The sequence below is a fragment of the Danio aesculapii genome, chromosome 7, assembly GCF_903798145.1.
Source record: "Danio aesculapii chromosome 7, fDanAes4.1, whole genome shotgun sequence".
In the NCBI taxonomy this organism is placed as follows: domain Eukaryota; kingdom Metazoa; phylum Chordata; class Actinopteri; order Cypriniformes; family Danionidae; genus Danio; species Danio aesculapii.
Genome location: NC_079441.1, coordinates 54,623,548 through 54,637,878, shown reverse-complemented (window position 1 = coordinate 54,637,878; position 14,331 = coordinate 54,623,548). Strand labels below are relative to the sequence as shown.

Genomic DNA, 14,331 nt, shown 5'->3' with positions numbered 1-14,331 from the left:
GATGCCCATGTTTTAATGTTCAAAATAAACAATTTAAAAGGCACCTATGATAAAATTCAACTTTTGTAAGCTGTTTGAACAGAACTGTCTCGATGTATAGTGTATTCACTATCATATTGGAGTGATAAAAACACAACAAATCTCTTTTTTTTATTTCCTGAGATTACAATAGGACTTAAATCCCAATGATTTTGAGGCCGACCACAACGTGACGAAGAGTGCGGGTTCCCCACCCACCGAATTGATTGACAGGCACCATGTTTCTATAATAACATGTCCACTGAACATTTTTTGCAAAGAAGCTGGGATTAAGGCTTCTCGGGCTGTATGCTCGGGCATTCTGTTTGAATGGGGAAACATCAAATTCTCCAAAATTGCTTGCCAAGTTTATGAATAAATTTCATATTAGGAAACAACAATAAAATTACACAACTGTCTCTTTAGTTTCATTTCTGCAGAAATTCACATCTGGTCCGTGCCCGTCCCCTGGAGAATGGTCAGTCTATATCAATCACTGACTGGCTCTTGTACTAGAAGGTGAGGCTTCATTTGCCATTGTTACCCCATTTAAAACTATGCAAGTGAAATGTCTTGTGTATTTTAGAGTCTTTGATATAAATCAGTTACGTTGATCGATTTACAGCAGGAGTGTTAATCATTGTAAGAAAACAAACAAACAAAGATAGATTTATTAAATTCAGCCTACCCATAACTAATAAAGTTAATTAATCCACATAGTAGGTATATGGCTTGGATAAGTTAAAAAAAACTCCAGAAATATTTTTATTTGCTCATTGTCTTACTCCTTGAAATACCCCTAGTACCAGAAGGTCCATTATTGACCATACTTGGACTGTTATGAATATTAATGAGCTCGCCTCTGATGTGCAGCTCTCACAGACAGACACACAGCGTGATGTACGTATGCAGTCCACAGACAAATACACTTGGAGACCACAAGGGAAAACTAAGTTGCTGTTGGAAGGGGTGTTAGTAAGGCCAGCAGGGGGCGCTCAACTTACAGTCTGTGTGAGTCCTAATGCCTCAGTAAAATGAAGGAGTGTTACTATACTGTCAGTGAGCGCCATCTTTTGAGTGAGACATTAAACTGAGGTCCTGTCTCTCTGTGGTCATTAAAAATCCCATGGTACTTCTCGTAAAGAGTAGAGGTTTAAACCCTGTGTCCTGGCCAAATCCAGACATCCCAAGTGTGGAAAAGTCATTTCTGGGGGAGACAGAGATGATTTGCTGGAGATTGCAGGATAAAATTGTGGGCAAGGGAGCAGGGAGGGATGCGGTGGAGAGGGGTATGTGACGTATTTGACCACCAGGTGGGAGATGCGTGATTTCCGGGAGATTATCATTCATTTGTGGCCATCCAGGAGTCTCTATGCATTTGGAGGGGACTCCCAGAACTTCAAGGAGACTTGGGATTTCTGCAAATCCCTCCATCGGCCCTTACCAATCATGGCCTCCCAATCATCCCCATTCATTAAAGTGCCTCTATAACTGTGTCTTCACTCTTCTTACAGCTGGTATGTAATGAGCACAATGGCGCCATTGTCCTGTGGCTGCCGTCACATCATCCAAGTGGATGCTGCACACTGGTGGTGGTGTGGAGAGACCCCCCTCAAGTGATTTGAATGTATGGCCATACACGATAAACGTGCTATATAATAACCTGATTTCACTAAGTAGGACATGTTCCTGGATTACCATCTATGTTGATCCTGGAACATAATTTTTGTTCAAAAAGTTCATCCCTACCCCTAAACCCAACCATAACTGTAAATTATTCCTAAAATCTAAAGGGAATAATAGTTGGATAACAATCAGAAGTACATAAACCCTAACCGCAAGCCTAAATTTAGCATAAGCTGTAAATGTATACCTTAATTCTGATTCTGACTGATTGGAATGTTGCTCCAGGATCAACATGGATGTTACTCTAGGAACATGTCCCACTTGGTGAAAACACACTAACTGCATATAAATACACACATTACATTACATATTATCTCTACATATTGTTTCATGGACTGCAAACATTATTTAGCAGATGTAGTAAATGTTAGTTTTATATTCTCTTTATAAATAATAGGTAACCAATAATTTATAATATCAAGCTATGCTTTATAAAAAGGGTGGCGGAGGGCAGTCATGAGCTCAGAATCCAAAATCTCAGTTTATAGACACAGCCAGTAAATCCCCTTTTAGGCTACTTGTCATGTATGACAAATACTGCACATCTGCGTGGAGGGGAGCGGAGACAGGAAGCAGGCAGATGACGTGCTGGGCAACAGATGATGGGACTCATATTTCATTGTTGCACTGCAGTATGGATAAACATCCGTTGCTAAGTGGTAAAAAGCAGCAATATAACACAATTCCACAGGCAATGCCAACTTACAGTGTTCGTTTTCCCCCCATATACCTACAACTCACATACCATTAATTTGCTTTCAGATAAATGTATGTTTAAGTTTTTTTATGTCAAGCCACATTTGAAATAATTAAAATGATTTTTGGCTCTCCTCTGTCCATCCTTACTTCAAAATTATTGGTTGATTCTAGTGAGCACCTTTATGATACGACATCAATCACACAGAAAATATACAGAGTAATTTGATGTCATTTTGATGTCATTTTAACATAAAGGGCCTGGTGGTATATGTCAAAGGCAAAACATCCAGCAAAATGCTAAAATGCAGAGAAAAGGGACCCGAAGCAAAACTGATGATAATCTTAAATTAAACTAAGTATTTCCTTTTAAACACTTATCTGTTATCTTGTTATAAAAACAAGCTTATCTTCATTAAAAAGTCTAATAGGTGGAAGCAATAATAATCAAAAGAAATACCACTAGGGGTGGCCACAGCAGAACGAACTGCCAACTCATCCAGCACACGTTTTACACAATGGATGCTCTTCCAGCTGCAACCCATTACTGGGAAACACCCATACACACTCATACACTACGGACAATTTAGCTTACCCAATTCACCTATAGCGCATGGCTTTGGACTTGTGGGGGAAACTGGAGCACCCGAAGGAAATCCACGCCAACACGAGAAGAACATGCAAACTCCACACAGAAATGCCAACTGATCCAGCCGAGGCTCGAACCAACGACCTTCTTGCTGTGAGGTGATAGCGTTACCCACTGCACCACAGTATATATAATATAATATAATATAATATAATATAATATAATATAATATAATATAATATAATATAATATAATATAATATAATATAATATAATATATATACTGTGGCGCAGTTAGTAACGCTGTCACCTCACAGCAAGAAGGTTGCTTCGAGCCTCGGCTGGGTCAGTTGGCGTTTCTGTGTGGAGTTTGCATGTTTTTCCCGTGTTGGCGTGGGTTTCCTCAGAGAGCTCCAGTTTCCCCCACAAGTCCAAAGACATGCGGTACAGGTGAATTGGGTAGGCTAAATTGTCTGTATAGTGTTTGTGTGTGAATGAGTGTGTGTGGATGTTTCCCAGTGATGGGTAGCAGCTGGAAGGGCATCCGCTGTGTAAAACATATGCTGGATAAGTTGGCAGTTCATTCCACTGTGGCGACCCTAGATTAATAAAGGTACTAAGCAGAAAATAAAATGAATGAATGAATAAATGAATATAATATAATATAATATAATATAATATAATATAATATAATATAATATAATATAATATAATATAATATAATATAACATAACATAACATAACATAACATAATATAATATAATATAATATAATATAATATAATATAATATAGGGATGACGTGGTGGCGCAGCAGGTAGTGCTGCCGCCTCACAGCAAAAAGGTCACTGGTTTGAGCCTCGGCTCACACACTATGCTGAATAATACCACGAAATAAATAAATCTTCAACAGGATTTTGCCAGAAATGTGGAACAGAAGAATCAGAACATGTTATTTGCGCTTGTGCTACTAAGGAACAAGAATTATTATTTTTTTATTGAACATATAGTTATGTACAACAACTTGGCATTATCAGTACATCTTTACATTACAAAAAAGGAAACAGGTGCAAATAAAGAACAAATTACCTGCATAAACAATATGTTACTTAAAATAATTATAAGCAAAATAATACATAACTAAGTATATTAACTAAATAAAAAGGACTAGGGGTTTTCCTCTAATTTATATTTTTCTATCAAAGACAGAAGATTAATTGCAATTTTTGTTTTAATTAACTTTTTTGTATTTTGTATTTTTTGTATTTTGTAAATTAAAGAATCTCATTATAAAAAGCACAAAACACAGGTTTCACCTTCAAATATTTAGATTTATGTATGTAAAATTAAGGAACAAGAAATACTGAGAAATGATCTTAGATGGGAATACTGAAAAATTGAAGTCGGGAATTTGTGAGCTAAAGCTTCAAATATATATTTACTTATGGAACAGAGTCTCTGTGTATCTTCAGAGGACAGAATCATTTAATTCTTTATTTAAAAGTTTTTTCTTCAATGCAGTAGGTGGCGATAATGCAGTGATACCCGCCATGAAACTGAAGAAAGAAGAATTTGAAAAACGTAGTTCCGGGATTGACGTGATGACGTATATGCTTCCGCCAGACGCAGCGTCTAGATTCAAACTAGTCGGCGGTTAAGAAAAAAAACACAAGAAGCAGCGAGGACAGAAGTCTTATTCAACCAAACTAAACATTCTAAAATCGACTAAAGATGTCGAAGACGCTGAAGGGAATCACGCTGAAGGGGAGCGCGGAGCTTGTTGCAGAGTTTTTCTGTAAGTAATGTTTTGGGGCGCGTGAATGCGTTGAATGATGAAAGCGAGAGGCGTCTGAAGATTCTGTTTCGGGCCATTGTTTTTTTTAACATTGAGATAATTGAGATTGCTTAATTTAACGTTCCCTATATTATCTACCAGGCTAATTTAAATATATGGTCTGAAATCATATTTAAATAGGACTTGAAAACAACATTAGCACTATTTCATTGACTGTGAACAATGTTGTACCTTATTCATTGGGTGCTAATGTGATTTGACTAACGTTAACTTTGATTAGAATTTGCAAATAATACTTTTCTGAAATGATATTATTAAAGAGAAAGTCTGAATGTGCGAATATAAATTAAGGGTAAAGTTGGTTTTATATTCGCACATTAGGACTTTCTCCTTAATAAAATCATTTCAGAAAAGTATTATTTGAAATTTTTAAATGGTGATATCATGTTAACCAATGAATATCAAAGTACAACATTGTTCACAGTCAGTGAAATAGTGCTACAGTCAATGAAATAGTGCTAATGCTGTTTTCAAGTCATATTTACATATGATTTCAGACACTATATTGAAATTAACGTAGTAAATAATATAGAGGTAAAGTTGGTTTTATATTCGCACATTCATTCATTTAGAAGTCTCTTTGTTTACCATGTTACTTTGAATATTCGATCGAAATTAGCATGCAAGTATGACTTAATTATTTGCTTATATGATTTCCTTGTTTAGAATTTGCAAAGAATACTTTTCTGAAATTATGTTAAGGAGAATGTCTGCATATCCGAATATAAAACCAACTTTACCTCTATGTAAATAATATAGGGAACGTTAATTGAAGGAATGTGCAAATATAAAACCAACTTTACCTCAATTTATTCATATGGCAAGAAGTGAGACGAAATTGAAATGAAACATCAAATTTAATGTAATACACTGACTGAGAGGTGTTTATTTGAATGTTCCCGGTAAAGAAAAAACTTGAAGTAAAAGTATCAAACGGAAATCATTATTTTTCTTTTAAAATACATCAATGAAAAGTTGGATGAATGAAGTTCAGTAAGTGTTCATTTGAAATATGACGGTCCATATCTAAAAATCTAGACTTTTATTAAAATATATAATACATTAATTTGCTTGATAAACAATCAATTTGTATGTCATGAGTAAGGGCCAGACAGAATCTGCTGACATTTTTTGCTATTTCTGCAGAGAATTTTGTAAGAAATCTGTGGATTTATGCGGAATGATTTTAGGAGTATCATAACTAAAAACCTAATATATGAAATAAAAAAAATACTTTTTTTTAACTTTAATTCAATGTTTACAATGTAAATCTAATTAGATCCACTTATTTGGTAAACAAAGCAAGTCTATCATATAATATTTCTACTAAAAGACAGAAAATATTACTTTGCAAACTGTATTGTAAACAATTCATATAAACATTTTAATATTACTACTATTATATCAAAATACTATTATTGAAATTAATTTAAAAACTGAATAAATCTAAATTTGCGCACATTTACACAAGTGAATAAATAGACTCAATGAAGGGCTAAAATCTGCGGATTTCTGCGTGCGCAGATTCCGTGTGGGCATAGTCATAAGGCATGTTGTAATTCAGATTTTTTTTTTCAGCAAAATTTTCATAATGTTGATAATTTTAAGAAATTGTATCAAATATATGCTGTGGAAGAAGCTACTCAACAGCTTCTTCCCACAGGCTGTTAGAGCCCTCAACTCCAGTCAACAACTCTCCTCTGAAATCCCATCCCCATGCATTCCTGAGTATGTCCCATACATGTGAGTGGGCTTAACAAACCACCTGTGGAAAGGACACACTCTGGTCTCTCTGACTCTTGCATCAGGTTGCACATTTGCACTATAGACACTTTCCTAATCACTCATTGTCTCTAGAAAACTCTGCATTTCAAATTGTGCTTTATTCAGGTGAGTGGGCTTGACAAACCACCTGTAGAAACACTCTTCTCTCTTATGCACCTGATACTTTAGCTAAACTCTATCTTACAAAGACTCAATAATGAAAATGATGTTTACTATAAATGTACAACAATCATGTTTCACTGCTTGCTTCAACCTTAATATACCTCTTGCACAATATTAAACCTTAATACCTCTCTTGCACAATATCCTGCACAACATTGTTCAGTCTTATGTAAAAGTACTTGTATATGGGATATATACTTTTGTATGGGATACTTGTACAGCTTGTCTAAAATCTGTCAAATAAAATTCAATTCAATTCAAAGCCTGTCCTATGTGTATAGTTTAATATGTTAGTTATGCATAGATTTTTTTTTTTTATAATAGCTCTTATGTCCGGTGTTGTTTGTATTTATGATTAATCTATGTAGCATCGTTGTCCTGCAAGACATTTCGTTCTTCTGTATGTTTACACATGTAGCAGAATGACAAGAAAGCTCGACTTGACTTGAATGTTACACATCGAGTAGTTTATTAGACGTGTGTCTGCCTTTTTAAAACTTTGTCTTTGTTATTTGTAGCATTTGGTATCAACAGCATCCTGTACCAGCGAGGAATTTACCCAGCAGAGACCTTCACCAGAGTCACGCAGTATGACATGAGCCTTCAACTGACCACAGATACCAAACTGAAGAATTACCTCACTAATGTCATCTCACAACTCAAAGGTTGGTTTTCACCCACATGTCCAAGGGAAGAAATAGTTTACATTTATGACTGTTAATTTCTAACAATAGTAGCTATGAAGTGTAGTAGGAGGTGCACACATAGAAGGCATGACTAATAGGGATTTTAAGCACTGACTGGATGATAATGAAATGGCAATGTCAACTGGTCCAGAACTACAGTGTTTGTTGTTGTAGCTAAAGAACTCACCAAGCACCAAAAAAATACAAGTGAAGAGTTGGTTTTGGTATTAAATTATTATTTAATGGAATTAAGTCTTATCCCATAACAGACCATTGAAATCTCTTACCTATTAGCCTATTTTTTTAGACCGTTATAGTGAATTCCGTTTCACAAAGTAGCATAAATCATGTGCACAACATTTTTTAAATTATTTTAAAGAAAACACTGGGTATCAAGACTTGTATGCCTTAATATTAATTTAAAAGATGCTTTTTTGTGACAAATGTTAAAAAAAGCACAACATGTTTGTTGTTCAAAATAAAAATACACATTTACTTGGATCATTTGGTGTGTAATCTTGGTGCTCTGCCTCTGACACTCCATCTGTTTTTATTGTAAATAGGGATACAAAATAATGATAAACTAAAATGACAGTATTTGACCTTAATGTGTGACGTGCAGCAAACAGCCAACTGATGAAACATGTGAGGGTCAGTTTGATTCATGTCTCAAGAGTCAGTGCATTCACTTTTCTGTTGAAGATAGACCCTTTTCAAGTCATCTTTTTTACAATCTTATTTGTGCAAATATTAAAACAAACTCCACGATGATATAAAGACGTTCAGAAAAAGGAAAAAATTGGGTATGAATGATGACCGTAGCCAGAGGAGAGAATAATGTCAAATTTACTCTCCTTTCTCATAGACGCTGCATTAGAAACACCTTGAAGTCTCAAATGACAGTCATTTTAGAAGCTTTATGTATTTAACTTTACATATTTTAATTTGATGCCATTAATATTAAATGACAACTTAAAAGTATTTAAACACATAATATTCAAATATGCATAATTTATTTACATTAAGTATAATTGTCAACAAATATAGTTTTGACCCAAAAATACTTTTATTTAATTTGGAGCATAAATGACAAACTGGAAGTGACAATTGCATGAGATGTGTATGTTACTTTACTGGCAGCTGATTGGTCCAGTACAATTTGCGATCTCTATCCCCGAACAAAACCTGCTCCGGAGTAGGTTAGCCATGTAGAGCAAGTCACCATAGTGGCGAAACATGATCATAACCAACGTGAAGCTAAACATGAACTTACCTGGGGAAAACTCCAAACTGTCTTTGTACAACAGGCTGGCCTCTGATGTTTGCATATAGTGTTACTTCACCCGTTAATGAAAATTGTGCCTTTATGCTATTAAAAAGCAGTTTTTTTTATATTAAAATGATATCATTTAATATAACCGAATGTGTTCATATGAAAGGAGGAAGGCATGTCTGTTTTTCAGAATTGGGACACTTAAGTGTTTATAATGAAAAACGAATGCTGAATGTTGACCCAATGCTGTTTTGAGGGATGTACCAAATTGCTTATGACTTTAGAATGAATTTAAAGTCAATTTACATAAAATAACATTAGCCAATACAAGTAGTACTTACTGAAACTGATAACTGGGTCTGTTAAAATCCTTAGTATTGCTGTTTTTTTTCTATATAGAATGGTTGTTTGAGTGCACAGTTCAGAAACTGGTGGTGGTCATCACATGTCTGGAGACCAATGAGGTGCTTGAGCGATGGCAGTTTGATATTCAGTGCGACAAGACGGCAAAGGAGAGCAGGTATGTTCAGGTTTCTTCAATCTCCAAATTCTGTTTTAGCTATTAAAATGCAGAATAATAGCCAACATTAATAAACATTTTAACCTTAAAAAAAAAAGCTATTTAGTTTTACTGTTCTTTTACTTGATTGACATATGAATGATAATAGTATCTCTATGCCTTTGTTATTCCAGTGCACCCAGGGAGAAGTCTATTAAAGCTATCCAAGAGGAAATTCGCTCTGTTATCAGACAGATCACTGCCACAGTCACCTTCTTACCATTGCTAGAAACTGCCTGTACGTAAACTGCATGTGTAATTGTTAGTCTGATTTCTATGCACAGTCACTCCATGATCATTGCTTATACAATCATAAGCCCAGCGTTGGAGAAGCTACTTAAAAAATGTAATGAGCTAAGCTGTGAGCTACTCTACGTAAAATGTAGTTTAACTACATTAAAAGGTACCCTCTGGGAAGTGTAGCAAGCTAAGCTAAAAGCTACTTTACAATTTTCAAAGCTATTTCTCATTTCCATTTTTAAATTGCAGCAACTTAAATCAGAGTCAATTAAATCTTAGTGATCAATAAAGCTGTCAATGAAACACATGAGGCAAAATTGTTCAGTTCAATTATTTACTGTAAATAATATCCTGTACTAAACAGAAACAAATAATAGAATGTAACAGTAAAAACAAAAAATCCAATAAAACCAGCTGTTACACATTTAAAATATTTAGTAATTCATAGTAAAGGGAAATATTTAGGAATAAGCATTATATTGTATATGTTTACACCTCTTATTTAATGAATTAACACTACATAATGTAGTATCATTAACTAATAGTACTATTAGAACTAATAGTAATTACCATAGTATAATTTAGCCAAGTACCACAACAAATTAATTGGAGTACTTCACTGTTGTGTTGTTTAAAAACATTACAGTACTTGACATAAATTACTAAAGTATTTTTTTGAGCACAGCATCAGAATTAAAGGTATTCCATTTTAACATGTACTTCTTGAGGTATGGTCACAAGGAATCCTGCTTCAGAAATAACTCCTCTCCCTCAGTCATCTTTCCATCAAGCAAGTTTGTTTTATATATTTAAATGTAATAAACTGGCAGTGGGCAGGTTAAAGACACCAAAACAAAGACCGCTGTTCTGGCACGTAACTGACATTTTTAAAGCAGAATATCTGATTTTAGCATTGTTTTTCAGATAAACAAGTTCAAAACAATAGCAGTACAACGTGACTAACCAGAATAATCCAGGTTTATAGTATATTTTTATTGCTACATGGCAAACAAGTTACCAGTAGGTGCAGTAGATTCTCAGAAAACACACAAGACCCAGCATTCATGATATGTACGCTCTTAAGGATGTGCAATTGGGCAATCAGTTGAAAGGAGTGGGTTTAAAAAATAGCAGTGTCTGCCATTGACTGTACAAACTCAAACTATTTTGTACAAAACTTTTTGTTTCTAGGATTTAGCAATCCTGTGAATCACTAAACTAATATTTAGTTGTATGACCACAGTTTTTATAACTGCTTAACATCTGTGAGTCAACAAACTTGTGGCACCTTTCAGCTGTTATTCCACTCCATGATTCGTTAACAACATTCCACAATTCATTTACATTTCTTGGTTTCGCTTCAGAAACAGCATTTTTATTATCACCCCACAAGTTATTAATTGGATTAAGGTCTGGTGATTGGGCTGGCCACTCCGTAACATTCATTTTGTTGTTTTGTAACCAAGACTTTGCTCATTTACTAGTGTATTTAGGGTCACCATTTCAAGGACATGTCCTCTTCAGCATAAGGCAACTTGACTTCAAGTATTTTGACAGATTTTGAGGGTCGTCTCACAAACTGTCTGTGGCCCTTGGACTCAAAAAGAACAACTTTTCTCTCATCAGTCCACAAAATGTTCCTCCATTTCTCTTTAGGCCTGTTGATGTGTTCCTTGGCAAATTGTAGCCTCTTCTGTACATGCCTTTTTTAACAGTGGGACTTTGCGTGGGGGTTTTTGAAAATCGATTAGCTTCACACAGACGTCTTCTAACTGTCACAGTACATTAGAACGTTACGGGTAACTCCAGACTGTCTTTAATCATCCTGGAGCTGATCATTGGCTGAGCCTTTGCCATTCTGGCTATTCTTCGATCCATGTTGATGGTTGTCTTCCATTTTATTCCACGTCTCTTAAGGCAATGGAGATAATTTTAGCTGAACATTCTATAATTTTTATAGGTTTTCCCCTCTACAATCAACTTTTTAATCAAAGTATGCTGTTCTTTAGAGCAATGTCTTGAATGACGCATTTGAAAGCCCGAGGCAAATGAATTTTCAACAAGTGCAGGCTTAGTAAATAAAATAGTGGCCACCTGATCCACACCTGTTTTCACAAAATTAATGATCTCACTGATTGAATGCCACTACAACTGCTATTTTTTTTGAACACACTCCTTTCAACTGATTTCCCAATTACACATCCTTAAGAGCGTGCATATCATGAATGCTGGGTCTTGTTTGTTTTCTGAGAATCTACTGCACCTACTGGTAACTTGTTTGCCATGTAGCAATAAAAAAATATACTATAAACCTGGATAATTCTGGTTAGTCATGCTGTTCTGCGGTTTTGAACAATACTTGAATCACTTAGCATGTTCCTTAAATAACTTCAAACATTATGATGCTTTATTATTTGACATTATGAAGTCACAAGAATTTACATACAGCGTCTTTTAAGTTCTGTTTAAAAAAAAAAATTGACTTTTTTTTTTTTTTTTTTTTTTTTTTTTTACACACCACTCCCCCACCCCTTGTATGACCAAATGTTGTCCCGTTTACACAGGTGCCTTCGACCTTCTTATCTACACAGACAAAGACCTTGAGGTACCTGAGCAATGGGAGGAGTCTGGGCCTCAACTAATCGACCAATCAGAAGAGGTGCGCCTGCGTTCCTTTACAACTTCTATTCATAAGGTGAACAGTATGGTGGCCTACAAGAGGACAAACTCCATGTGATTGCTCTTCTGTTTTTTCAGTCTTCTGTACATATCTATATAAAGCTCTTCTTTCTTATTTTTCTTTGTTGTCATTTTAACGAATGTATTTCCCAATACATAAAATAAATGTCTCGTTTCCAAGATTGTAATGTTTTTTTTGTTTGTTTTTTTTTTTTTTGTTTGTTTTTTGCAAATTGCAGTAGTTGTACTCTAGATGGAGACAAAATCCAAGTTAACAATTTCTACATCAGGCGAATTCTACACAGCCTGTCAAGAAACACATCTGGCTTCATAAATTAAAAAAAAATTCAATTCAAATTTTTTTTTTGTTTTTGTGTGTGTGTGTTCTGCACTCATATAAAATTACTATTTCAAAAATTAGCATTGACATGAGTGATTAACTTAGAATACCATGTTATGTTCCTAAATAAACAGGTAAAATTTTGTACAAGGACTAAATTTACTCCAACCTTCTCAGTGTAGCTCTTCTTGTTGCTTTGCAGTGTTGCATTAATTAGCTACACTGGAGGACTAGAAGTGTGCCACAAATAAAAGAGACAAGCATCTCAAATATGAAAATTTGTAGCTGCATAAAGAATGTAAATGTGTTTGATGTGAAGCAGGGTGGCACATTCTGCTTTGAACATCTCCGTCTTTGGAGATCAAAGTCTTCAGCTGTTGATGGCCCAGTTGAAGACCTGCTGGGCTCATTAGTCTGAAAAGCAGAATAAAAACTGCTTGCAGAGCTAGATGAGGATGTATGATATGCTACTCTAACATTTATCATCTTATTATGCAAGTGCTTTTCAACACCAGAATTTTGTATGTTCACCCCCCAAAAAAGTGCTGAACAGTTGTTCCATGTACTCCTAAGCATGTGGGTTTATATTACATTTTACATGGCTCCATCTGGAATCATATACATCTGTACTATATAATATGCAAAAACAGGATGTGGGGAGTGGTATGTTGAATTTACAGAACTTGAGTGTGCTTTAGCATCCCATTAATTCACATCAGATGCTGGCATATCACAAGATATTGACAACAGTGAATTTAGCACATCCAGATTATATTCATACTCTATTGAATATTATATGACTTACATTTTTCCATGTAGTGTGTTTTGATGAGCTGAAAGTGCTAATTGAAGTGCTTACTAAATTATTATACACTCACCGGCCACTTTATTAGGTACACCTTACTAGTAACGGGTTGGACCCCCTTTTGCCTTCAGAACTGCTTTAATCCTTCGAGCCATAGATTCAACAAGGTACTGGAAATAATCTTCCAAGATTTTGCTCCATAATGACATGATGGCATCTCAGTTTCTGTAGATTGTCAGCTGCACATCCGTTATGTGAAACTCCCGCTCCACCACATGCCAAAGGTGCTCTATTGGATTGAGATCTGGTGACTGTGGAGGCCATTTGAGTACAGTTAACTCATTGTCATGTTCAAGAAACCAGTCTGAGATGATTAGCTCTTTATGACATGGTGCGTTATCCTGCTGGAAGTAGCCATCAGAAGATTGGGACACTGGTCATACAGGGATGGACATTGTCAGCAACAATACTCAGGTAGACTGTGGCGTTGACATGATGCTCAATTGGTACTAATGGGCCCAAAAAACATTCCCCACACATTACACCACCACCAGCAGCCTGAACCGTTGATACGAGGCAGGATGGATCCATGTTTTCATGTTGTTGACACCAAATTCTGACCTTACCATCTGAATGTTGGAGACTCATCAGACCAGGGAACGTTTTTCCAATCTTTTATTGTCCAATTTTGGTGAGCCTGTGTGATTTGTAGCCTCAGTTTCCTGTTCTTAGTTGACAGGAGTGGCACCCGGTGTAGTCTTCTGCTGCTGTAGCCCATCCGCCTCAAGGTTGGACTTGTGTGTTCAGAGATGCTCTTCTGCATATCAGTTGTAACGAATTGTTAGAGTTACTGTTGCCTTTCTATCTGCTGGAACCAGTCTGGCCATTCTCCTCTGACCTCTGGCATGTGGTAGATCAGTTTCTGAAATACTCAGACCAGCCCGCCTGGCACCAACAATCA

General features: G+C 35.6%; 1 protein-coding gene across 1 annotated transcript; it reads left to right on the top strand.

Annotated features, from left to right (window-relative positions):
* The first annotated feature begins 4,614 nt into the window (after positions 1-4,614).
* On the top strand, positions 4,615-12,405 carry mad2l1 (MAD2 mitotic arrest deficient-like 1 (yeast)). Its single transcript, XM_056462953.1, has 5 exons — positions 4,615-4,781; positions 7,307-7,453; positions 9,147-9,267; positions 9,441-9,544; positions 12,111-12,405. Exons 1-5 carry the CDS (start codon positions 4,718-4,720, stop codon positions 12,281-12,283), a joined length of 609 nt encoding a protein of 202 aa, XP_056318928.1. The 5' UTR covers positions 4,615-4,717; the 3' UTR covers positions 12,284-12,405.
* Positions 12,406-14,331: the final 1,926 nt, after the last annotated feature.